The sequence below is a fragment of the Molothrus ater genome, chromosome 4 (assembly GCF_012460135.2).
Source record: "Molothrus ater isolate BHLD 08-10-18 breed brown headed cowbird chromosome 4, BPBGC_Mater_1.1, whole genome shotgun sequence".
NCBI classification, from domain to species: Eukaryota; Metazoa; Chordata; class Aves; order Passeriformes; family Icteridae; genus Molothrus; species Molothrus ater.
Genome location: NC_050481.2, coordinates 33,296,319 through 33,322,901, shown reverse-complemented (window position 1 = coordinate 33,322,901; position 26,583 = coordinate 33,296,319). Strand labels below are relative to the sequence as shown.

The 26,583-nt window shown below is 37.6% G+C and overlaps 1 protein-coding gene across 3 annotated transcripts; it reads right to left on the bottom strand.

Annotated features, from left to right (window-relative positions):
- Positions 1–250: 250 nt before the first annotated feature.
- TMA16 (translation machinery associated 16 homolog) lies at positions 251–25,246 on the bottom strand. Of its 3 annotated transcripts, none has more exons than XM_036381790.2 (7): positions 25,211–25,246; positions 15,047–15,159; positions 8,043–8,080; positions 7,172–7,256; positions 6,561–6,709; positions 1,955–1,997; positions 251–493 (listed from the first exon to the last, which is right to left on the bottom strand). In XM_036381790.2, the coding sequence occupies exons 1-7, from the start codon at positions 25,229–25,231 to the stop codon at positions 322–324; spliced, it is 621 nt and encodes a 206-aa protein (XP_036237683.1). In that variant the 5' UTR covers positions 25,232–25,246; the 3' UTR covers positions 251–321. The 3 variants fall into 3 exon arrangements, with proteins under 3 accessions (XP_036237683.1, XP_036237684.1, XP_036237682.1); XM_036381791.2 differs by lacking the exon at positions 25,211–25,246 and adding an exon at positions 16,350–16,400; XM_036381789.2 differs by lacking the exon at positions 25,211–25,246 and adding an exon at positions 15,417–15,921.
- Between the last annotated feature and the right edge of the window lie 1,337 nt (positions 25,247–26,583).

The following is a 26,583-nucleotide window of genomic DNA, read 5'->3' as shown; positions in this document are numbered from 1 at the left end:
CCTCATGTTTAACAGATTATTGCAATTACCACAAAAAGGTAAGGATTCTGACCACAAAATATTCCAGTCTGAACCTAGACAGAAAAGGTACTTGGCTAGTTGGGGGATTTCAAAACATAAACTTACATGATTAAGGTTATAAGTATTTATTTATAGTCAAAAAATTGTATCCAGTAATATAAAGCTTTACCCAGTAACATTGTATACTCTTCACTGTAGGTAAACAGATAAAAAAGCAACTAACAAAGCCTTTAGAAATATAGTTAAATTTTATTTTTGTTTGCAGTGAAAATTAAAATAGATTTCTTGTCATTCCCTTCACTATTTCAGCTCTTGGATCAGCTGGTGCTCATCAGGGCCCACCTCTTCTTCTTCATTCAAGTCTTCTTTTGCTTCTGCGTCTGTCACCTCAGGGTGACTGCAGGCAGCATCCCTAGCAGAAAGCTTTTTCATTTTGATGTTTGGCAGTTTCCTCAGATCACCATCCCATTCTCTTAAAGAGAAAAAATAGGTAATGAAAACCAGTTGCCAACAGAAAGGAAGGAATGGCAGAGTTAATTCACATTTCCTCAGAAGATGCTAACTCAAGTGAGGCTGCTTTTCTAAGTTATCTTCTGTCCCACTGTGGTATGAATGAGCAACAAAGATTTCACCTGATTTTGTACACTACAGAAGCTGTAATTCCTCTATGAAGAAATAAGTACTTTCAGATGTGATATTCTGAAACAAAAATATATGATTCACTTTATTCCCAAAGATTAACTCTACCCTCAGTCACTTTTGGCCACCTGCTTTTAGGTTTGTCTCATTCAATTTGCAGTCTGGTAAGCAACAGAAAAACAGGTCAGAAGAGTTTCTTCATCTGGAGGCTTGATTTGCATATGTGACATCACATGTACATAAGTCCCTGGTGATTTATGGTAAATGTTAACTTGTTTTATGACTGACTTCAAGAGAACACAAAAGGTTAGTAACATTAAATCATATGGTGAGTGTATTATTGCAAAAGGCTGCATGAAGGAGAATGGGTTGCTTTAAATATAAGTCAAACCCAGTACTCACTTAATAGAATGCTTTCTTGATTATAGTAAGTGCACTTCATGGATAGTTTTTCTCGAGGGCAGAGACAGTATTTGCCAATTATAAGATACGTTTTTCCTTTACTAAGGCAATACAACAGTACTTCTATCTGATGTCCCTGTTGAAGAAGTCAATTGCATATTTATAAATACAGCAGTTTCTCTTTGGAATTTCTGGCTTTATTCCAACATCCTGTAAATATGACTTCTGGCTACATAACATCTCTGCGAGTCAGTGATATAGCATTCCTTGCAACATAAGCATTCCTAAGTTTTTTTTTTTTTTTTCTTCCTTTAAAGTATTTCACTTGATAGAGCTGTCAGCAAAAATGCTCGCTCCATCTACTATCAGGACATACCAACATGCTGGCCCAGATGAGCCAGCAGCAAGTTTCACAGCTCCCAGATCTTTTAACTGGATGCAAGTTGTAAATTCATTTAAGATTTTTAACTAGTTTATACACACATACCAACACTACTGTGAACAGCTGAAGTCAAAATTTTTGGTCAAATACTATCTGAGTCAATATTATTATTAAGTATTGGTCAAGTTATTATTATTATTAATTTTTGGTCAAATATTATCTGAGTCAAATAATATTGAGAAAAAAGAGTTACTTAAGTTACAGAAATGGCATTCTAACTGTCGAATCTAAAACTTCCAATGTTCTAATTAATAACTGGCACAGGTGGTCAGCTTGTAACAACTAAGAAATGCCAAAATAGCAGTACCATACCTACTCTGCTCTTTCAAATGACAAATTCCTTGGCAGTTTTGCGTAAGTTCCTTTTTTTATGAAAAATGACTTACAACAGGTGAACTTCAGAAACACTATTTTGCATAAACAGATTATTAGTAATAATAAAAAACCTACCTGAAAAATTTAAGATGCTTTCTGTTCATAATGTCTGGGATTTCTAATGGGAAAGAAATTAAATTCTGTTAGATGTGTTACATTATTCAAGTGAGTCTCACTTCAAAGGGAGAAATGTGAGCTAAATGGCCTCTAACCAAAATAGCTACATACCTCCCTTCCATTGCAACCAAACTGTTCTAAAAGAAACCTGCCATACATATATACAAATAATAAAATAAATAAAAATAATAATACAAATAACTAAAGCAATGATACATATCTGTATTACCTTTGCTAGTAAAAAGGAAGGCAAATATTTTGTATTGGGACCTGTGGAACAGACCATTTTGCTTTCTTCCTTCCAGAGTAGCTAAAATCTTCCTACTAAAGTGTAATTTATAAATTTAGGCAGATTTTTACATAGGATGCCAAAGCTCTTTTGCCTCCCTTCTCTGTCCTTCTTTTCTTGGTCAGTCCTGGAGTGTTACAAGCAGCCTGTTAACATCACCACTAATTTACGGAGATTGATACCTTAGGAGCCTTGACATCTTCCCACAGTATAAAACACCTCATTACTGTCTATGAATTGTACAGATTTCACAGCCAGCAAGCTTCTCACCAAGACAGATGTTTTCTACCTTTCTAACATTAAATCCGCTTTATTTTAGCTCTTAAAATTGTGACATTTCGGCAACTTTTATATTGTCCTTGAGCAAACAGTTTTACTTTTGTTCATCGATCAATTTCCTCAAGTTTTAGTGTAATAAATAAAATCATGCTATCAATGCAGGACTATGGGTGATTTTGCTACTACAAAACATAGGATGATGATACCTGTGCTGTTTATCTTTGTGGCCAGACAATCCTTACTATGCAGAAAACTACTCCTTCCTTTCATACTTGGTCATACTTGGTACATGAAGTTACCAACTGAAGAACAATAATATATGTGAAATGTTTTGATAACAATTACAGTGATTTCTGCAGACTGTTCCTCAGTAAACAGATGAGGTGATACTGCTCACAGCTGAGCAAGCCAACACAAAGAAACATTTACCTAGTGCTTTCTGAACTGCAGTCATGGCAGCACAGTGGCAAATGCTGGAACATCCCAGCTCCCACAAGGGAAAGAAGTTCTTCCCTTCTCCCAGGTATTTTACAAGGGGCAATCAGTGCTACTCCATTTGCCCCTAGTAGTGCATGTAGTGATGTAAACAGTGAGTTTGGCAGAAGTGGCACCATGCTGAGATTTGTATTTTTTCCTTTGATAAAAGCACTGATTCAACATACCGTTCAGTGTTCTTGTCAGAGAAACCAGGACTACGTGACAAGAGTTTCAAATTAAGTCCTTTCATTTGTTTTCCTTTTTTTTGGAAAACATATAATAGGTTTAAGTTATGCAGACCTTTTCCAAAGAGAATATTCTAACAGTCTTATCTAGCCTATCATTCAGGGCTCACCAACATCATGAGAAAGCAGGCACTCAGAGGAAATTCTGTGACAAACCAAGATTTGGCACTGAATTCATCTTTGTTGCTTTGGCAGTGGCAAAATTTTTAAGCTACAGTTACATGTGTGTTTACAATATGTTACACAATAAAAACTACTGAGTTGCAAGATTAAGAATAGTGCTGCACATAGAAATAAATTATATACTGCACAGTAACTGATTTTCTAAATTATGCTCTATTAGTAACACTTGTCTAACTCAGCTGCATCTCCTTAGCATGCACCAATGTCATGGTTTTTGCTGCTGCTTGTGAACTTCTTCATTTGCTTTAAAATGTTAAGTCATAGGAGCATGTTTTTCTGAACTAAAGACAGAAAAAAATGTAAGAGAGAAATACAGAACAAGAATTAGTAGGAAAGAAATGAAGACAGTATTTTGGGGAGTAGATTATTGTCTGGCATTTCTAAGACAAAGTATTCAACAATTTATGCATTTAGCAAAACAGCAGTGAAAGATGGTAAGCAAACATTTTCTAATGTTTCTGACCCTTTCAGATAGTTTTACTTTTCTCTCTTGTGAGGATGAACAAACAGCCTGTTAAAAAGAAGGAAACTGTAGATGCTCTTTAGGCAAAAAATTATTCAGTTATACAATAATGATCACTACGGAAAACAGCAGCTAACGAATAGTACAGAAGTTACATTAGCAGATAAATGGAAATGATACAGCCTTCATCTGAATTAAATTGATTTCCCTGTAATGTGAAGCCTGCAGAACTAATTAATAAAACTAGTGTATTTAGTTTTAAAAGCCACTTTCCCCCAAGATAAGTATTATGCATGATAGAACATGTAAGGTAATTAGAAGCAAATTATCAAAAATGGATGGTGTTCGAATGAAATAATTATGATGCTTTTCCACTGAAAGCATACTAACTCTGGATTACAAATAAATAAATAAGTATCTAGCATTGCCTTTCAATAGCTTTGCTATAAACATGTAATACCAGATTAAACAGAAAACCCAAATACACAAAAATGAAAAGAAGAGGAAGAAAACTGCAGTAAAACTACTGTAGATGTATTTAAGGAGTAAGTGACAAGGAGCTGCTAAACCTCAACAACATCACTGATACTGTTCCCTCTATAGCTACTGTTTAAAAAAAGACTACAATTTATTATATTTCAGGATGTCTACCACTTTTGTAAACAAATTCTTATATTTTGTAAAGGGTTAGTTTTTCATTTACATATATCCTTGACAGGACAAGAGGAAATGTCCTCAAGCTACACCCAGGGAAGGTTCATATTGGATGTTAGGACAGATGTTTTTTCACTTAAAGGATGGTTAAGCATTGGAATGAGCTGCCCAAGGAAGTGATGGAGGAATCAGCAGCCCGGGAAGTGTCCAAGAAATGACTGGATGTGGCACTTAGAGCTATGGTCTAGTTGACATGGTAGTGTTTGGTCAAAGGTTGGATTTAATGATCCTGGAAGTCTTTTCCAACTTAATTGATTCTATGATATAAACAGACTGCATCAAAGGTTAGTAGACTTCCCTAAATGAAAAGAATACATACTATGCAGTCTCTTCATAGCAAATGCACATGCATACAAGAAATAACTGGGTTCAAGAATGGGGGGGGGGGGGGAAAACCCAACAAATCTAAGTCAGTTATAATAGCTCCACTCACTAAAGCTTCTAGGATTAATAATGAGCTAGAGGCATAAAAGCACTGTTTCCAGCTGATTTCCATTTATGCCCAATCTCTAATTACAGTATTTAGTTGCTATAGTACTTAGCAGCAACTATTTTCTCTGAATGAACACTGTCCTAGACAGAGAGCAAAACCTGCAACAGCTGCGATAACAAATAATGAATGATTTTAAAGTGTATTTAATATGTGAAGTTGCACTGTGCTCTCTGAATGCTTTACTTACTAATTCTATAATAACCTCAAATTTTGCCTACAATATTTCTAGCTTATTCATGATTTTTATGTTGTGGTTGTGTATTTGACATCTTTTTCTCTAGCCTTACTGCCTTTTTTTGTCAGCTTTCCACTAAGCACTAAGGACAAAAAGAACTAAAATTTAAAAGCAAAAAAACAAAAAGAACACATTCTACAATTAAGCTGTTTGATGACAATCACAGAATCTATTTTCCTATTACTTTTTCCCTCTCCTTCTAAGACATCAAAGATGATGCATGTGGTCATACAGATATTCTTAAATTCCTCTGCCTCTGCACTGGCAAAATTTTAAAGTCATTAATTTTCTTGATTTGTACAATACATATCAGGGTGTGCTGATTTTGGCCAGGGTAGAGTTAATTTTCTTCACAGTAGTTAGCACAGGGCTGCATTTTAGATTAGCTGGAAATGGTGTTGATGAAAACAGGATGTTTTCATTATTCCTGAGCTGGGCTTGCACAGATAAGACTCTTTCTGCTCCTCAGCCCAGCCCACCAGTGAGGAGGCTGAGGGTGCACAAGGAGCTGGGAGGGAACACAGCTGCGACAGCTGACCAGGGAATATGACACACAACCCAAACCTTGCTGTGCTTTGAACCCTAACTACAGGATAATGTAGATTTTTCATGTTTTCCACAAATTATTTTACTATTAGAAGGATCAATTATGTCTGGATAATAATTTAGCATTAAAGCCAAGTTTACCACTCAGCTTCAACCTGTACATTATTGGTTAAAGCAAAATACAAACACTGCTTGACTATCCCCAAACAACTCTTTTCTTCTTGCACTTTCATGATCCCTTTTTCTTTCTTATTTCACCAAACTATTGCTGCTTCACTTCAGCCTAGTTCCAGCCATCAAATGAAGGTCAAACCAGCTGCTGTACAGAATTCAAGGCAGGTGCATTAAAAGCTCACTTTAGTTTGAAAAATAGGCTATATATGCCTGGACTGAAAAGACAGTACCAACAAATATGCAGAAAGAAAGGCAAAAGTAGAATATGTGAGTCAGATCTCCACCATCTTTTTTTCTCCTTTTCTTTACCGTGGCCCTCCTCCCAAATAACTCTGTAAGGCACAAGCACCTAGCACTTAGGAATTTCTTTGAAGAGAAAAATAAGGACAATGCCTAGAAAGTTTGCTTAGATTCTGGCCTTGTGAGCAGGTGTGAGGACTGAATTCTTTCTGATACTTTTACATACCTATTCCATAGCCCTCATAGAGTTGTCTTTCACGTTCTATTGTCTGCTTGATGACAGTTTCCCGTGAACCATGCTGTCTTCCTTGTCTGCCTTTAATACTGTTTTGTAATTCAATCTGCTCCAATTCAGCATTGAATCGACACATATAACTGAAAGAAATAAAATCCATAAAAGCTAGATGCAGTCATACAAAAAAATTGCAAAACATAATTACTCTGATAAATTATTTTACTAATTGTATTTATTTTCTAATTTATTTTATTTATTGGAGCCTCAAGGAGTAAGTAGTATGAAATCTGCATGTTCAGGTGTCACAGAATAACCCAACAAGCAAATGCATGTGATTACTACTGTCCAAATCATTTCAAGTCCTCTACGCACTACAAAACTAGGGATATACTTAAATAATTAAAAAAAAAAGAAACTACAAAACGACTTATTTGAGTAATTCTTGTATGACTATATACATCTCTCAATATTTGTCACTGGCAACAAAATCAACTACTTAATATTATAATTAGCAATATATAGAAGTCCTCCTCTGAGTCATCATCACATTATTTTTAAAGAAAAGTCAAGCTTTTTAATCTTGTTTTTAACACCAGTCTTACTTTTCAATTAGTTCACCAGCTTCCTTCTTTGTGTACTCGATTTTACTGGGATCAAGGTGACTTTGAAACCATTGCAGTTTTTCTCCTACAAGAATAAACTGAACATTAATGGTTACACCACCACTGTAGCATCAACACATATTAAAGTTTCTCAAAGTTTTTTAAGCCCCCCCCACCCCCTGCCATTTTTCAAGATTTTGAATGGTATCAGAGACTCTGATACTGTGGGTACCAAGTATGAAGGCAGCTGTAATAGAAACATTTCCACATCATTTCAGAATTATTTTATACCTCCCTTACATGAAAAAAAAAAAAGTTAGACTTTGTTTTACTGGAAATTAACTAAAATATCTCTATATCAATTACTTAGGAAGGAAACTTAGAAAGGGGGAAAAAACCAACACAGTGGCTGAGTAAGAGTTCTGGTTGTCACATCTGTTTTTAAACAGATTAAACTGAAAAGCTGCAGGATCAATCATATGGAAGAGAAAAATATTTCAGGATGTGTCTCCAAGTTTTGAATTTATTTGCTAACACAATGTGTCTTTTAAGCTACATATATCATCTTCTTCTACAAGCAATTGTAAAAAGCTTGGAGAACAAAAACAATAAATTTGTGTACAGATGTACAAAACACTCCTTTGGTCTATATTGCCCTGCTGTTGTGTACATTGACTGAGCCCCAAATTAAATCCTGTATATATTAAGTGGACATGTCAGGTATTTCAGTATTTCAACCAAGTCTAATTGATGATTGCAGAATCAGATTATAGAAAAAGAAGCTCTAACTGGATGTCTAAAAAGTTGATAAAACTCAGAATCTCTACTAAGAAACTGAATACGGTACTCAGTAATAGAAGTTTCTGCTTACCGATAATACTTAGACGCAAAGCTTTGTCAGTCTTCAACCTAGCAGAGAAAAACCAGATGTGTTAGCCAGGAATGAGTCCCATATAAACAATGACCTTCATTTTATTCTCAAAAAGTTGGGTTTTTTTCAGTCACAATGAAAGTCAAGGTATAATTTCAAATAGAAATATTTGACAACTTCCAAATAATGTAAATTTTTTTCTGTTTCATCCAAAAGATCTACTTTCTGGTAAAATTACTAGCTGAAATTTGTCCAGTTTACCTATTAAGCTAAAAAGTTTCTTGGAAGAAAAAAAGATGCACTATTTTTCTCAGAGCACAACAAAAGGAATTACACCAAAGAGCTGCATTGTCACAATTTCCTTAAGTATTTCTGATATTCTTGTGGTATGTTTAATGAGTTGGCAGATTTCACTGCACTGCATTCTTGCAAATCAAGCATGCAATGTGAAAAATACCATTCTGTTACCTTAAAGCTTGTCATAATTAAAGTTTGTGCTTAGTGAACAGTAAATTAATATGTTAAGAAACCAAAATTAACAACTTCATTAAGGAACTCCCCAGCTCTGTCTCACAGTACTTTTAAGTCCACTTGAATCTCTGGCAGGATACTCAAAAGCCTTCTGTACTCTATGAGGTGTGGGTATACAGTTCTATTTGGGATTAATTTTCGTCCTAATTAGGAGTTCTCAAAAAAGAGACGTTCTCTAGCAGGAACGCCTAAGCCTCATACTCTTTTGTCCTGAAGGTGTCAGATTCAATCTGCATCAAAGGATCTTGCAATGTTCTGTTGTATCCAGAAAGGAAAACAAGACATTATTGGGGTAAGTATGAAATTTTTCACTGGAAAATATATCCCAGCCATGAATATTCAGTGTATATATTCAAGGACATCTGATAAATTGACTTCTTCTTATTAAATAGAAAAATTGGTAATGGATTAAGTAAATCATAAAGGCTATAATTGACAAATAATAAATAATGCTAAAATTCATCACAGTTCAAAGCTATTGTGCTCCTTTATTAAATTCCTTTTACTCTGTAAAATTTAAGGAGCATTTTAGAGCTAACTGAAGTAACTGAGAGCACAGAAGTCTGTCACCTACCACAAAAACTGGAATCAAAAGATAAACCCTTACTTTTCCAGAGACAAACATACTTGCATCACTTGTCCACAAACCTACATTATTAAATAACAATTCAATTTTTCAAGAAGCATTTCATCCTTTGAAGACTCCCTAAAAGCCATGTACAAGCAAATACACAGCATGTATGAACTGCTAAGAATTCCACTAATGTAGTGGGATAGAATATAAGAAAATAAAGATAGTGCAGGAAGTAATCTCACCCCTAAGGAGTTGCAGCTGGGCCAATTATCAAAGATTAGGAACAGGCCTGACTTTAACAGGGCACAGCTGTAACCAATGAGAAGAAGAGTGCTATAAAAGAGTGGGGTGGCTGGGTGGGAAGGGAACTGGAGTTAGTTGGCTGTTTTGTGAAGAAGAAAGAGTCAGTGCTTGGAGAAGCAGCCCATGAGGGAAACACCAAGAAGGTTTAACACTTTTGTGATAAGGAGACAACAGTATGGAACCCTTGCAGTAAGATGACAACGCACTAATACATTAAAGAAATTTCTACTTCTATAGATACCCCAGCATGTGTAGAAGAAGCCTTCAATAAAAGCTGGGCAGGCTTTTATCCTCAGAGGACTTACAGCAGGGAGCTTTGGATGCTAACAGCATCCAAGAAAAGGACGCATACTTCCCTTAGTGGAACTCCACACCATCAATCCCTGCTGGGAACCCTGCAAGGCAACGCTGCCAGACGAGTCTGTCTGCAGAGCTTTGCCATGGAGCAAATAACAACGGCATCTAAGAAAGCTGCCTAAACAGGATCATTTCACACATCTACATTCTAAAACACTAGAAACTGCCATCTGCACCTGCTAAGGGCCACTAAATCATTTATCAAAGCAGTGAAGTACAGAACCACCATTTCTTCTGGATTAAAAACCTTCAGTCTCCTGGTGCACACAACTAATTTCAGTATGAGAAATAATGAATGATCGGCTTGGATGTTGGCGTACTGTACTTTTTATAAAAACCTCACCTCAGTGGCTGCTAGAAGACAATAGCATTAGCAGGGAGGCTAATCAAATCAGGTGAGTCAAAGAAACTTCCTCTCCTCTCCCTCGACACAATGAGTAATAGCTTTTGCTCAGGAAGGAGAGGTAAGGTCAGGGATGCAGTCTTGTGGCAGGCAGTTGTTTCTTGATGATTTTCTTCTTCACCCACCTTCCAGAAATCCTCTGCTTAGGTAATGATTATTAATAAGAATGATTAGTTGTTTTCTTGATGTTTACTAAGTACTTTAAAAGTCAATTCTACATGTTCCTTTAGCAGCTCTTTATCTCAGATATTTTATTCAACTGTTTTTCTCTAAATACTAACAATGAATAAGTATTTTCCAAATGAGATTATAAACTCAGTATTTTTCCCTGATAATATCCGTAAGTGCAAATGCCATCTATGGGTCTGAAAAAAAAGATAGGCTTTTCAGAATAAATAATTTTAAAAGCTAACAGTCTATCAGGTCCTCATAAGGAATCTGCAAGAGTATGTCACAAAGCATCACTGCCACAAGCAATTCAAGTAGAATCACAGTGGATCAAGAGAGATTAGGAAGTTAGGGGAAAACCTCAGAAAAAGCACACAGTGTTCTACCAGGAAACATTTTAAGATTGCTTACTCCCAAAGGGTCACTTCACGCCCCATCACTGTAAAAACTCCTTAGATGTCATATTTCAGAGCATGTCAGTATTAGACTGGCTTATCTGTAATGAAAATGCACTGACTACTAAGAAATTGATCATGCATGCTCAATAGAAAGGGTCCACTTTGACTCAGGAGGGAAAACAACAGGAATAAAAAAAAAGTGCAGCTACATTAGCTTTAGCTACCAAAACCAGATATGTTTTCCTGCAACTGCAGAAATACCTGACTGCTGTTAGTACATGACTACTACCAAAGTTTCATTAATTTCTCACTACGGTCAGGTTTCCTAAAGTGTAGAAAAGTTAGTGTTCTACTACTGCCAGTGAAGCAGCTATTGCTGTCTCATAAAAACATCCATGTAATAATTTAACAGAGCAAACAAGCTGCCTAAAGGAATAAGAATTCACATGTAGATTAAGAGAGAATAAACTGGTAGTAATACACTGGAAGCTGTCGCTGCTCATTAGACCTTGAAGAGAATTCAGAGGAGATGGACGCAGGCAAGGAAAAAGTGTGATTGAAGTGAACAAGATGATTTAAGATTGTAGCCAATTTTCTAAAAGCATTCGGTTTGTCTCCTCTTATTATGGTTAAGATTAGTCTTTTGTAGTGCAGTCACAGTTTCTGGACAGTAAGCTTATAACTGCTGTCATATTTCCTTATGAATGCTTGCAGTGAAGAGTGGACAATGGAGCCCACAAAAGACTTCTGCAACTTAATGCAGAATTTCTCCCTCATTTTTCCCAATGCTGCATTTTAAATTTTCAAATTCCTTGTGGATAATGTCTACCCTTTTTTACTATCTCATTTGGGCAAAAGATACTGCAATATGCATCTCACAACTTAATGCAATTTTCCTTTCTTTATAAAATAAACAGGAACAATCACAGTAGTTATTTCCTTCCCTCCATCCTATAGGAAAGTTAATAAGCAAATAGAAGCCTAAACTGTCTCCAGACAAGCACCAAAGGGAAAAAAAAGCCAACAAAACCCAACCAAACCCAAACAAGCAAAACAAAATAAACAAACCACACAAACCCAAAAACATTGACTTCTATAAAAGATATTCTCACCCTCCAGTAACACACCACTCAAGGGTTTCCTACACCCTACACCGTTGTGTTAAATAGTAATTAACAGATAAAATGTACATATGTTCGAAAAGATATTACTGCACAAATTTAGCCAGCCACAATTAAAGCATCCTCTGGCAAGGAAATCCACAGCTTAAGAAAATAGTACAGATGACCTCTATGGACTTCCTACATTCACTGAATACTCTAATCCCGTTTTTCCATTCTGCAGAAGTGCACTAGCCTGTACAGAGCAATTATCCTCTTTACTCAGACCTAGTGAGATCACATTGAGAACTCCATTTCTAGTTTTGTGTCCTATTCATACTTCAGACAACTTTACACAATAACAAGCATGGTCAAAAAAATGCCAGATTTGTAGACTGGACTAAGGAAGAAAATTCTGTAGAGATTACAAGGCAGCTTCTATTTACCACTAAATGCTGTACTAACCTTCCACCAGAGAACAGGGCTGTCATTCAATAGAAGCAATTTGGAAAATTGTTTAAAGACATTTAATAGACCTGCAGAAGCAATGCAGAAGAATAAAACTGGTGTGAGCTATTTCTTTTTCCCTAGAGTGTAGGAGTGGAAAGCTTTCCTCCATTCACAGCATCAGAAATTTGTCTTGTCTTTTTCAGAGCTATGCAAAATTCAAGCCTCACCATTATATTACAGAAACTGAAAGCTAAGTAATTACAACAAAAAAGTTCAACACGTGTTTAATTCCCAATATTTAAAAAAAATCCTGAGAACTTACCAAGCTGATAGTAAAAATAGAAATTCAAAAGAAATTGGAATTCTTAATAAGTCTCTTAAAAACACTAAGGGGGAAAAAAAATCATTTTCATGTCTTTCAAATTAAATTGCTCTTCAAGCCAAGACAATACAAAAATAGAACATAGAGAATTGGAGGATGTTTTTAGTGCAACTGATTTGTAGAAACCACAACAAAAGTGATCTATCTACAAAATACAGAATGTTAGTTAACTGTTCAGGCCCCAGAAGTGTAAGATGTAGAAATCTTATTTATAAGATATAAAGATACAAAATATAAGATCATTTTGCTATCACAATATGCTGTGGATGGTCAAAACTGACACACTATTCTTGGTGGAATGGTTTTCCTATGCAAAATGAAAGGTTACATCTTTTACAATCAGCCTAGATTGAAATAGCAAGGATAGGGCTTCTTCAAACACATCAGTGACCGAAGGAAAACTAAAGCTAATGTAGGGCTCTTACTGAATTGAGGGGCACCCTGGCAACAGAGGAGACACGAGGCAGAAATACCAAACGCCTTCTTTGCACGGGTCTTGACTGCCAAGAGCAGCCCTCAGGAATCTCTGACCAGGGCTTAGGAATGTCAGAAGGGAAGACTTTCCCTTGGCCAAGGAGGATTGGGCTAGAGAACACCCAGGAAAGCTTGACATCCACAAAGCCATGGGCCCTGAGGGATGCATCCATGAGTGCCAAGGAAGCTGGCAGACACCATGGCTAAACCACTCACAATTATCTTTGAAAGGTTGTGGAGATGACGAGAGGAGCCTGAGGACTGGAAGAAAACAAATGTCACCCTGGTCTTCCAAGATGGCAAGAAGAAGAACCCAGGGAACTACTGGCCAGTCAGCCCCACCTAAACCACTGCAAAGGCGACAGAGCACCTCATTCTGGAGGCCATCTCTATCCACATGCACAACAGGGAGGTGATCAGGAGTAGTCAGCATGGATTTACTAAAGGCAAGTCATGTTTGACCAACCTGATAGCCTTCTATGATGAAACAACAGCCTGAATGGATGAGGGGAAAGCAGTGGATATTGTCTATCTCAATTTCAGCACGGCCTTTGAATGTTTTGCTGTTGCAAGAGGAAAGAGGAAGAAAATGTAGCACTCCAAGAAGAAACATCACACTGTTGTCCCTATCAGCGTAACCACACCAGACTGTCACTAAAAGACTCAGTGTGCCACGTCACAATGAATAACCAGTAAGTATTGCTCCCTCACTAAGTTTTCTTGTGCATGTTTTTCTGTATGGTGAAGTCACGAATGCCCGCACTAAGAATCAAGTAAGATGAAGTCATCTTTTGTGACTAAGAACTGTGAGCATTTTTTATGACACAAGGCGAGAGAGCTAAGGGACAAAGTGGTCAATTTAGCAGTAGAAAAATAATCTGCAATAAAAAATTACTATCAATAGTCAGAGAGCACAGAAAAAAATACAAAACAGCAGGGAAAACCTCTCTCACATTAAGAATCTGCCCAATCAACACATGCTGCTTGTGAATTCTTGCAGCAGCCCTGCTGGAGGCTACATGACCCCACTGTGGCAGCAAAGGCCCCCCTCCTAGGGAAAGAACGGTGCAACTGCTACGGATAAGGTTGTACATCAGTCCCAACAATAAAACTGCACAGTCCCTGGACCAGGAGGTTCCAATTTAACAGCTTCAGACAAATGAGTATTTGGGCTCAGCTCACATGGTCCATCCAGACGCTACAATTTATACAGCATTATCTAGTTTATGTAGTGCTATATTATACTTAGACTGAAAATGCTTTAAGCTAGCTTAGTAACTTCCTAAATAAACATATTTATGCATAACAACAAGCAAGCTTAGACAATGTAATTTAAAGGCCAGCATTCACCAGCTGTCTTTTCTCTCTGTGAGAGGGGGAGGTAAAGCTTAAAAGCATGGAACAGCACAAAACCACCAAAGAGGAGTTAACTATACAGTTTTATTCAGAAGTCTGTCTTCTGCAGGAAGGTTTCTGGGTTTTCCTTTCTATTAACTCAGCATTTTAGCAGAAGCAGCTAGACCCCAAGCAGGATCCTTACTGAACTTGAAGTAAAGCCAAACTAGGTGACTCACCTTCATGTGAAATCACCAGCATCATGCTATTCAGATTATCAAAGGCAAGAAATCTAACTTGTAAGGACAGCACTCAAAGTAAAGCAGCAGAACTACACACTTGGTATAACCTGATTTAATGGATGTAAACCTGTCACTTCACATGGCCCAGCAGCAGTGGCAAGTTATACAGGCCTTTCTTTTTTCTTGTGGTTATATCAGCCTAACAGTCCATGTCCACTACCACAAATAAAAAGTATCATTTGTGATGTTATTCTTTGATCTGTACAGAGGTTTTGCAGTCAACTTACTTTTCTTTCTTTTCCTGTTTGTGTACTTCCCTTGCAAGCTGTGCAGCTTTTCTGCTGTAGGGATGGATAACTTTTTTCTCTTGCTTCCCTCCTTGAGGTTTTCTTAACTTTGGCTGAAAAGACATCAAAGATACTACACACTAACAAGGCTGAGTAAAACATCAAAGGGGAAGAAGTACACACCATGGTAAAGACTGAAAAGGTCATGCACTGGTATCTAAGAAAGCCCTTAACTTTCAGTAACATGTTATCAATTTCACCCACTTCAATAACAAAATTACTTGAAGCCAGTACATGCTGTAACAAAACCACTAGAGCACAGGAAATGCTGTAAGAAATCGTACCTAGTGACTACTGTCAGAATACTTACTTTGTAGAACTCTGCAGCTAGGAAACTAATATTAGCTGTACCTTTGCAGAAAAATGTCCCCATTCAAGCTCTTATCTGGGTTTCTGACAAGAGCCTCGTGTAATTTGTACAATGTAATAAAAGCGATTTTCTTGTTCCTCCCCAGAGATCAGTGGAATGCTTCACACCAGGGAGCTGCCAGAGGCTTCCCTTCTGTACCCCTTCATACTGCACAGAGAGGGAATACAGCTCACAAAGTTCCAGAGTGTGGTAATACTGCTCTAAATCATGCTACTTCCTGGTAAGAAAATGTTTGAACAGAACCGAATAGCTTTATGAAATAATGTGCTAGTTAACTGCACCCAAAAGAAACACCTTAAAGCAAGGGGGCTTTCCTACATCACAATAAATGGGCATCAGTAAACGCAGAATATAGTACATCCAATTCTCTGCGATAACATCAGTGCTTAGGGCTGCGAAAAAAAAAAGATGTTGTGAAAGACATGGCTAAAGACACGGCTACTTCGAACACCTCGGGAATTCTCAGGCGGCGGCACCTCCCACCTGCTCCACAGGCGGACCGCGCCTCCCCCCGGCCTGCCAGGGGGCCCAGAAGGACGCGAACCCCCCGGGAGGAAACGCAGCAGTTTCTATGTGCAAGGTCGGTTCACCGCCGGTACCGGCCCAGAAGGTCGCGAACCCCACCCCGGAGCCAATGCAGCAGTTTTTATGTGCAGGGTCGGCTCACCGCCGGTACCGGCCCACAGGGCCAGCACACCAGCGGGCTCGCCTCCCCAGGGACGCGGCGGGGCCGCTTCCGGAGGGAATGAAGGGGCCAGGAACACCGCGTCCCCAGAAGCGCAGGCTGCCGGAGCCGTACCCCTACCCCAACCCCTATTCCTATCACTGTCCCTGTTCCCGACCCTATTCCCATCCCCAGCCCGGCACACGCACCATGGCGAGCGAGCCTCCTTCCGGCGCCGCGGTGCAGCAGCCTCAGCGTTCCGGGCGGGCGCGCGGCCGGCGCGGCGGCCGTTCCGCGGCTGTTGGTAGCTGAAATTAATGGGGCTGCTGGTGCCCGTGAGGTTGAGATAAAAGAAAAAGTAGAAGTAGTGCAAGAACCTGGTGATCATTATGATGGAGAAATTCCAGAACTGGAATTCCACAACTTTGCCAATGCAAAGAAAGAGCCTTGCTGAGCTGAAGAAAACGGAGCAAAGTGAGCATCCTGTGTGAGGAAACCAGGCTCTCCCTTGGTGAGGGAAAGAAACAACCTCTGGAATGTCCAAAATCAAAACTTAAAGTTACCACAGAGTGTAACTCACAGACATCACCAAAACAGAAAAAGAGCCTCATCTCTGGCAGCAATGCTCCTGTGGCACCTCCAAGCAGATCAGCACCTACACCAGGGGCCTATAAAAAAGCACTTGTGACTGTTCAGCTCCAGCATGCCAGGCTCAAAGGAGACACTATCTTTAGGTCTTAGTACTTCTTGCTGTTCAGATGCTGATGAATCTTATACTATATAAAGAAGCATATTAATTTTAAAGATCGTCCTAAACAGCAAGCACACAAATATTTTACTAAAATACATATATATAAGGAAAGTGGGATTATCTAAAGCAAAGTCTTCATTCAGCTTATATTGGAACATTGGCTGTTTGTGCACTTGCAATAAAACTGTTTCATAGATCTACAGGAGTGCTACAGATGGCAGTGAGAGTAGCAATTTTGGATTTTAATCTGATAATTTAGGATGTAGCAGTCACAGACAGGAAACTGAGCATGGAATTTTAAATAGTCCATTCAAGTAAATAGATTTAGAGTTATACTGTCAAACAGCACAGGAATCATAGTTGCAAACTGGGGAATAGCTCTGTTTTAATACTGTTCAAAACTGCTGGGGACCAGCAGCTCACATTTAACTGAGGGATGCCAAAGGAAGTCAGGCAATAAGGTAAAATGGCTGTGAAAATAATTTGACTATGGGGCCCACTCATGAATACAAATGGAAGATGAAAAAAGTAACTTGTAGATTCTTTCTTCATTTGGATGAACAGCTTGGAGGCTTTGGAGCATGCATGCCAGGGAATGTCAATAGGCATGGCCCTCCCATCAAAATCCCACAGAGAAACTGCTGTGGTCTCCATCTAGCTTTCATTTCACAGAGAAATGCTGGGTGGGAAGCAGATGTACAACTGGCTTCACTTCTGAGCTGCAGGACATGGTTGGGGCAGAAGTTGGAGCTGAAAGACACCCACAGTAAGTTTTTAATGGGAACTGTAAGAAAGAAACACAGACTCTGTAGACACTTAAATTTAATGGGCAGCTCTGAGGAGCCTTTCAGCTGGTCTTCTGCCACTGACTGTAATGAGACCTCTGGGTGATGATGCATTTAATCTGATCACCTAGCTACAAACCAAAAAGTGTTCCATATAAATGTGCATTGCTTTCTAGTCTGGTATTGTTCTTTAAATAGCTTGTAATCTGGAAAATCTTTTTCTTGCTTTTTAGTACTTCACTGAATCCGTCTACAAAGGATCTTTTGCAAAATGTCTTGACAGCTGTGAGGAGTAATTGCTGTGTAAGTTCTCCTAAGTCATGTATTTATCCTGTGGGGGAGGAGTAGATACAGACAGAAGAATCCAAATTTGGCATGTTAATAACTGGATCTTAATTTGCATTTTTTGCATTAATTTTACTGATGCTATTACAAATGCATTAATGAAAATAAAGGGATATCTGGCTGTGAGAGTAGTCTTTCTTACAGTGTTCAGTAATAAACAATAAAGTTGCAAAATAAAGTAGGTTTATCAAATACAGTTTAATTCTTTCACCCCTGAACTGATTTGCTATTAAATTCTAGTTATTACTAAATATTATTATGTTAAATATTATAAAGCAGTGACTACAGTGTGGTACTTAGGATACAGTAGACATAGAATTCTAAGAAGGAGGCTCCATTATAATGACAATAGCATGTGTCAGCTTTTCAGAAATTCTGACATTTCCATGTCATGAATTGGACCAATTGGCATAGGACTTAGACTGATTTCTGAATATTCTTTAAAATCTCATTCACAGTTTTATAACTGCATTAATAAGAATGGAATTTAAAATTGTGTTTAGCTTAGTTGTAATAAAATACAAATTTCCTGAGTTCAAGGGAATCAGCTAAAGGTTAAAGCAATTAACAGCTGTATTTAGAAACAAGTAATGAGCAAGGAAAACTATCAGTGAGGGGATGGTGGGCAGTCAGTCTCACCCTCTGCCAAAGTCTGAATGCATTTGTAGTAGGGCTTTAGTGGAGAGACATATGTAGAGTTTCTTGAGTATATTACATGTTAGCAATAAGACCTAGCAGTAGAGTAGAAATAGAAAATTGCAGTTATGCTTGCAATTGTTTAGTGTATTTTTTAAGCTAATATCTCTTAGGTGATTTTTGCATGTGCTATTATCTTAATGGATACAGGATATAGAACCCTGGTTCACTTAATGTATATTTATTGCAAACTTCCTCATTAATTATATGTTCCTAGGAATTCTAGTCTCTTTCTACATATGCAGAGGTCAGATCTTCTCAAGTAATAATGATATGAAGGAAACTGTATTGTTTAAATATAAATAAATTGGGTAAGAATTATAAAGTACTGAAAATTATACATGACCTGTGTTATTTTTAAATCAGCCTTTAGGAGAATAATTCAGCTGACAATTGAGCTCATTGTTGTCACAGTTAGGTGACTGCCTGAGCTTCAGCAAATCTGAGGATGCATTCATTGGTTTAAAGACAGACCCTAATATTTGCTGTATCCTGAGTTCATAAATAGAATGCCATTTGCTTTTAATTTAGTCAGGCTTATGCTTTGATGTTAAATTCCCATCAATTCAATGCCATTGTTTATGTCCACAGTTTACAGACTGTGAATATGAGTGGCTGAGGTAATATTTCTATAATTACAAATTAAACTACTCAAGAAAGCTTTAAATAAAGCCAAGTTTTAAAACCTGTGCTGCCGACTTTCTAGCATTTGTCTGAAATTTTCCTTACATTTCTTATATTCAGTAGATTTGGGTTTACTTATGCTATTGATACTGATGCATTTTGCACTGATATCTTAATTTTTCTGCTGACAAACTAAGAAAACGTGTGATAGAAGTACCTATTTTTATAACTCACTTTTCCTACATGGTTTACAATAACTTCTAATCTATATTGCACAAGAAACTACTAAAAACACCTACTAGATGCTCCTCTGCTTATGTTGCAGGTTGCCTATTTCTGCACTTTCTGTTTTTTCTAAATGCTTCTATTATTGTATTTCTTTTAATCTCTCCATTCTAATTACACTTAAGCTCTTCCTAATGGATTCCTGCTGCTAATCAGAATATCAGAAGACCACTTAGTCCTTTTGACAGAGCCTCTTTTATCCATCTCTTTAACCTTTTTAAATGAGAGCTCTGTCTGCTTCATTTGTTTCGATTTTGCAGAGGCTCTCTTACAATGCTTCACCTTTTGCAAGTCCGTGGTAACACAGGAGCTGTGTAGCATACTCTGCAAGTTTCCAGCTTCAAGATATCAACTGCAGAAGTATCTACCTTTAAGAGTTTCTGGAGAAAAGAATGAGAAATGGGCCTACAGAGTAGCAGTATAACATGCTGTCACTGTGTAGCATGGCACCTTCAGCAAAGAAAAGAAAATCTTTTGTACTAGATCCATTAAATGCTCTGTTTTGCAGACACCTTTCTGGACCAAATTATTCCAGTCAGGGTGCATCCAAGTGTGTCAATACACAAAAATTTTCAACAGATTCTCTGGAACCCACAGTTTCCTTGAGTCTGTGGTTTGCTCAGTAGATAATGCTCAGATAAAATGATCAAAAGTTCAGTGTGGGGTGGCTGTGTCTGGGCAACATGCCTCAAGCTTAGGGAATAAATTTTTCTGTCCCTGCCTAGACTTTTGTTTACCTGTCTGGGCATCCATTTGAAGAATTTCTCCTTATAACCATTCAAATATACCCATTTGTGAAGTTGCAACCAAAATTCACGATTTTATTCTTGTGAGACTTTATTACAACTTTTTTCTTCAATAATGAATTGAATGTAATCTCTGGTAAATTCATCAGACCCATCCTTGATATATCAGGATATTTTCATTATACATACACTAAGAATGGAAAAATAAGGATGAAATTCTCTGACAATACAAAGATGGTTACTGAGTTAGCCTAAAAAAAATCCTGGTACTGTGTGAAACAGAAAAACATGAAAAGATTGAAATCTCGATGCTTTCATTAAAATTTGAGTGACAGTGTATAATTTTTTAATCTATCTGTCTCATTTGAGTGGTCTCTTTCCTTCTTGTCCTTTTCAATCTTCAGGCCCTGTGGCTGCAGCAGTTGAGGCTATTACATGAACATGTTGTATAATATTTTAGATGAGCTGACTCCAGAAATTCAATCTTGTCTGGGATTTCATCAGGTCTCAGGAGGTTTTCCTCAGCTCCTCTAGCAGGCATATTGTGTTGTCAGGTGCCTACAAATAATCAGGCGAGGCTACAAATAATTTCTGATTTTGTTGTTCATACTAATTTTTAATTCCTGTTTTTTTCAAACTCGGAATAGACTCTCTCATTACTGCTGGCAAAACATGTCACAGTGTTATGCAAACTTCAAATGTACATGAATTCAACTCTCTGATATATTCAGTTTAAAAGCATGCAATCCCCATAAATTCTGCAGCAACATAGCACATTTTGCCTCTCCTACAATGTTTTTGTGTTTTTTTCTGTAGATATTCTGCATACTTCTGAATTTCAAACCAAGTCTGCAAGAGTGATCTAGGCATAGTCTAGATAAGCATGTTCAAGTTTACTGCTATATACCTGTATCTGAAACTACATTATTTTAGATTTGGTTTGACTTTTTTGGCTGATTGCCTAGCTTTCCTCATTAAATAAATATAACTTCTCCTTGTAAACCTTCTACAATCCTAATAATTCCAATTATCTCCTTAGTGCCTTTAATGTTTTCTGTTTTTCTTCCTATGATTTCATTAGTGCCTATTTAAAGGAATTAACCTTTAGGAAAAAGAGGAAAATAAAGATGAGCTTGGATTGTTTTCAGCTTTTGGTGTATGTAATTGGTAGAGTTTGGATCATTTCATCCCCTGCAAACTGTAAAAAATCTCTAAAACCACTTAGACTGAGAAGTACCTCAACCCATATTCAATAGTGTGTTTATTCCTTGAAAAAATCATATCCTACTGAATAGTAACATTTCTTTTGGCAGAGGAGCCTCAATCATGTAAATGGGGGATTAGTAGCTCCTTATTAATAATATTTAGAAAATAAAAAAATATCATATTATTATTGATTATATTGTAAGAAACACTGGGAGCACAGACTTAACAATTAGTGAGAGATAAATCATTACTGAATGTTATTAGTGTAAAAGCCATCACTGTGTGCCATAGTGACTGCTGTGTAATGAAATTCTGTTGTGTGAAACTGAAATTGTCTCAAGGCAAAGACCTTCAGTGACCTCTCTGTAATTCAATAGCATGGAATCATGGTGATGAAGTCCTGTAAAACTCTGCTTCCATGTTCAGAGCTGTTCCTGAGTAGCTCTGAAGTGGTATAACTGCACCCATCCAGCAAAGGCAATTTTCCCACTGGCTATGACCTGACACAGCAAATGTGATGACATCTTTTGCAAGGTGGGTACCGTACTCTTTGGATATTAAGAATTAACTTGGGAAAAAAACCTCAGTGGACTTAAAATTGTTGTGTAGCTTCTGGTATTTAAAACAGGAAAAAAAGAAATTATATTTGAATATAAACACTTCCCCAGTATTACAATACAGGTGTACTGAATGATATGCCTAATAGGCTATGGCTCTGATCTTTGGTGTTGTTATTAATCATTATTTCCCTTCCCTGAATGAAACTAATTATGAAATTGTGAATCTCAAACCAAAAAAAAAAGTTTCTGGAATAAAAAGTAGGAAAAGATAATTCTTTACAAAATAAAGGATCTTATTTATAAAAACAATTTTAAATAATTTAAGATCATTTTAACTCACAGAATGTCTTTATATTAAATAACATTACATTCTAGAAAATCAGATTCTGATACTTGTCACACAAATTGGGCCTCTGTGTCCTCTTGCTCACTGCTGCAGAGACTTGGAAGCTATTTTGGAGGGACTCTGGAAAAACCATGTTCCCTGCCCCAGAGTCCCTGTTGTAGTGCTCATGAGCAATTGTGTCTCCAGCTTTATTTCCTGCCATGGTAAGTAAAAGGTTACGTATTTGGTGGCTTGTTGTTTATTTTTGGTGGCTAAATGGCCTTCCAGGCTGCAAGCTCAGATGCATTCATGTTGGTATTGAATTCCACAGTATCCCAACTCTAATCTGTATGGCCAGACTAGGAACCCAGAAGCTCTTGGTTTATCCCTGGTGGGAGAAAGGCAAAACTTTGCAACAGAAAGTCTGCTCCAAAAGGCTCTCCAGCCAGACTTTCAGCTTTTATAAGCTGGTACTTCTGTGTGTGAAATAAGATTTAACATTACTTTTCCTTAGGGACAGCATTCATTGAAGCCAGTATTTCAAGTTACAGCTCTTGAGGATTCAGGTCTTTATTATTTGTCATGTAATATGGCATGCATGGGAAACATAATTCTCCTGCTTGGGCTAAAGAAAAATGAAAAGCACCATTATTTTTTAAATAAAGTACCTCTGCATAAAACTGTACCGAAATAACTAAATAATTTCTGCATTTTCTAGTAATTCCAAAATGTCTTGAGTTTTAAACAAACTAAAGGCAGCTACTGGTGACAGTATTTCCTTAGGGAATATAATTATGGTTTCAAGATGCTAGTTTCTCTACCTTGCCTTTTGCTTTTGAATGAGAGGAGAGGGAAAAATAATGAAAACTGGGGTTAAGAAACAACTAAAACAACATTAACTGAAGTGACCATAACTGAAATAATATGAAGGCACTTATATGTCTAGAGTACAGAACCATTTTTGCATGTCACAGTCACTGGGAGAGCACAGGAAACTGAAAAGTCCTTGACCTAAAGTAAGCACTACTTAGCAACAACTAAAACACCAGTGTGTCCTCAATATTCTTCTCATAGGAAATATAAAACACAGACTGTACCAGCAACTAGGAAGAAAATGAGCTCTTATCCTTGACAAATCGAGGACAGTATCTACTCCTTATTCCAAACCATTTACATCATGCCTATATCCTACACTTCCCAATACATCCCAGTTAACCACCATCATCTTTCTGGTTATTTGAGATATCTATCTATCTATCTGTCCATCTAATCTATCTAATCTATCTATCTATCCTCTACATATATAGAAATATATACAGATATCATGCCCTTAGTCTATGGACCATCCCTATAAAAGTTGATTGACTTGGTTCAGTCCTTGACTTTGAGTTCCAACCTCCATTACAATATTTCAGGGCAGAAAAGCTGGTGTGTGCTGGTGGATTGCTGCATACTGAAGCCAGTTCTGGTTCCAACCCTGCCGTGCTTGTGCAGTTGCACCAAAATTCATTTTTCTTCTGGGTCACTCTAATGAGAATTTTGGTAATTGAATGATGTCTTCTGGAGCTGTGCAAAAATGTTACTGACAATTGCTGCATTGTATCATGGTGTGCTACAAGTGGAAGTTACAAGCGATTATGTAGTGCTGAATCTGGAGCCACCTTTGACAAAACTCTTATTCCTCCCCATACAAAAATCCTGCCCCCAACCATATTTAAAACCCATTCATCTATAGGTGTTTCCCAGTGTTTGGATCACAGAGGGCTGGTTTGTATGGCTGACAGAATACTGTCCAGTAACAACATGCATGGAAATAGATGTGGAGGGATAGAATGTAAGAGAATAGTGCAGAAGGCAGTCTGACCCCTGAGGAGTTGCAGCTGTACCAATCACCAAAGATTAGGAACAGCCCTGCCCTTAACAGGCCACAGCTGTGTCCAATAAGAAGACGAGTGCCACAAAAGAGTGGGTTAGCTGGGTGAGGAGAGAGCTGGAGTTTGTTGGCTGTGCTGTGAAGGAGTTAGTGCTGTGAGGGGCTGCCCATGAGCAATCACTGGGAAGGTATGGAATTTTTGCAATAAGATCACAACAAATAGAGGGCTATGGGGAACTGAAAGAGTGAAGTTTATCCCATTCAGAAATCTTAATGTCCCCCATGGTGATAGGTAATCTGTAATCTATTTTAGATATGACTGTGTGTCTTCATGAGGTTGAAATATAACCCATAGGAAAGGGTCCATAGGCACTATCCTTTATTGTCTGTAAGTCTCCTTACATCAGGCAACTATGGGAGACTTTACTGGAAGTATCTGGAAGTGCTGGCAATTTACCCAAGGTTTTAAGGGTCTGCTGCTGTCAGGTACAAACAATCCACAGAAAGGCCCTACAGTAAATTTGCCAGGAGATTTGCAAATAATCTTGTAACTCCCTGCAAATGATGTTTGAGTCTTGCAACTAAATTCATGCCTAGGAACTTGTAGCTGAAATTTGTTATTTGTTTACAAAATCACTTTTTTGAAGCTACATTGTCTGTTTGATTCCTGGTGTGTCAAGAAAACAGAAGACCACGTATCTTCAAACTATATTTGCTTTCTATTTTTCACATATAGGAAAGAAATATAACCTTGACTCCCATAAATCTAGCTGGGCTGTTATGCATAACAATTATGTAAGTTAGAGCTGTAGAACAAGTCTGGCTTGAAACTTTGTCAGCTTTGAAATTCATCCCAAGGTTGTGAACAACATACCCGTCTTGGAGTGCCCTCCATTCAATGACTGAGGTCTATATGTGTACTTAGCTGTACTCTTGTCCCCAAGAAATCCTGAAGTACTTCATCATGCTGGGCATCATCATTTTATTTGCTTTACTGACAAAAGAACAGAGGCAGTAGTCTTCAGTTATTCACAGCATCAGTTTACACTGTGTTCAGAATAAAATTCAGAGCTCCTGAGAAAGAAGCATTTATTGTGAAATCTGCCTTGTGTGTCTGAATGTCTCCCAAACGCAAAGTTTTTTGTGAAACATATTAATTGTATATTTCTTGGTGATTTTTCAATAAAACAACCAGATCTGGTAGTTTGACTCAGCGTTCCGTGTCTGCTTAGGTAGATGGAAGTGCACAATCTACTCAAGTCACAACAATTATTAAATATTGTTGTTAAATAATGAGTTGTGTGGGCAAGTATAGACATACATAGATGAATTCGAATTTCACTTTTTTTTTTTTTTTTTTTTTTGCCCTGATTAGTATGGCCAGTTACCTTGGCTGACCCTTCCCTCCTGTTACTATTCCATTAGGAGCTATTACTCCTAATGAGCTTCTGGAAATAATTTCATTTGTATAGGCAGAAAAGCAAACCAGATAAATTAGTCAGACTGTACATTTGGTATCACAAAAAACAAGAAGAAAAACAGTTAATCTGATTTTTTTTCAATTTTTTTTCCCCAGAGATAATTGGAAGAGTTTCAAAATGACATGTGCCATTCTGCAGTCTCAATTAGTTTATAGTGAAACAATGCCAGAGCAGGAAGATACAGTTTCATTGCATGACATCATGTGAAATCTAGGAGCTAGATTAACTGATATTCTTATTTCTAAAGATTTTTTTAAAAAATTACAACACAATAGAACTTGAGTGACTTCAAGAGGAGCATTTCTTTGCTTTCTGAGGCTTCGGTGTTAAATCCTATTGCATGCATTTTACTTCTCTGTGCCTGAGAGGGTCATGGAACAGATACTTCTAGAAGCTCTGCTTATGCCCATGGAAGACAGGGAGGTGATTGGAGGCATCCAGCATGGCTTCACCAAGGAATTAGCTCTCCTTGTTAGGCTTTCAACTTGATTCTGCTGTCACCTTCAGCTACTCCTGACTTAGCAGCTGCTGAGTAGGCATAATCAATACAGAGGACTCATGCTGAAGTGCATGAACATTGCTGTTTGTTGTACACATGTCAGCAGAATGTCTTGTGGGCTTTGTGACTTCGTGTGGCTCCTGGCTTTTGAAGAGGCACAACAGCCAATAGCAAGTGCTCAGGGAGGCTTTTCTCTGCATTTAGCTCCCATGGTCATAGTGATCATTAGATTTTGTATTTATATTACTGAAAAAGGTATTTATGCTT

Excerpts from the sequence above, each read along its gene's own strand:
- TMA16 (XM_036381789.2), bottom strand. The coding sequence starts at position 15,479 with ATGGGGACATTTTTCTGCAAAGGTACAGCTAATATTAGTTTCCTAGCT. Across the intron at positions 8,081-15,046 it reads AAACAGGAAAAGAAAGAAAA|GTTGAAGACTGACAAAGCTT; the intron begins GTAAGTTGACTG and ends TTTCTCTGCTAG. Across the intron at positions 1,998-6,560 it reads CTATGAGGGCTATGGAATAG|AAATCCCAGACATTATGAAC; the intron begins GTATGTAAAAGT and ends CTTTCCCATTAG.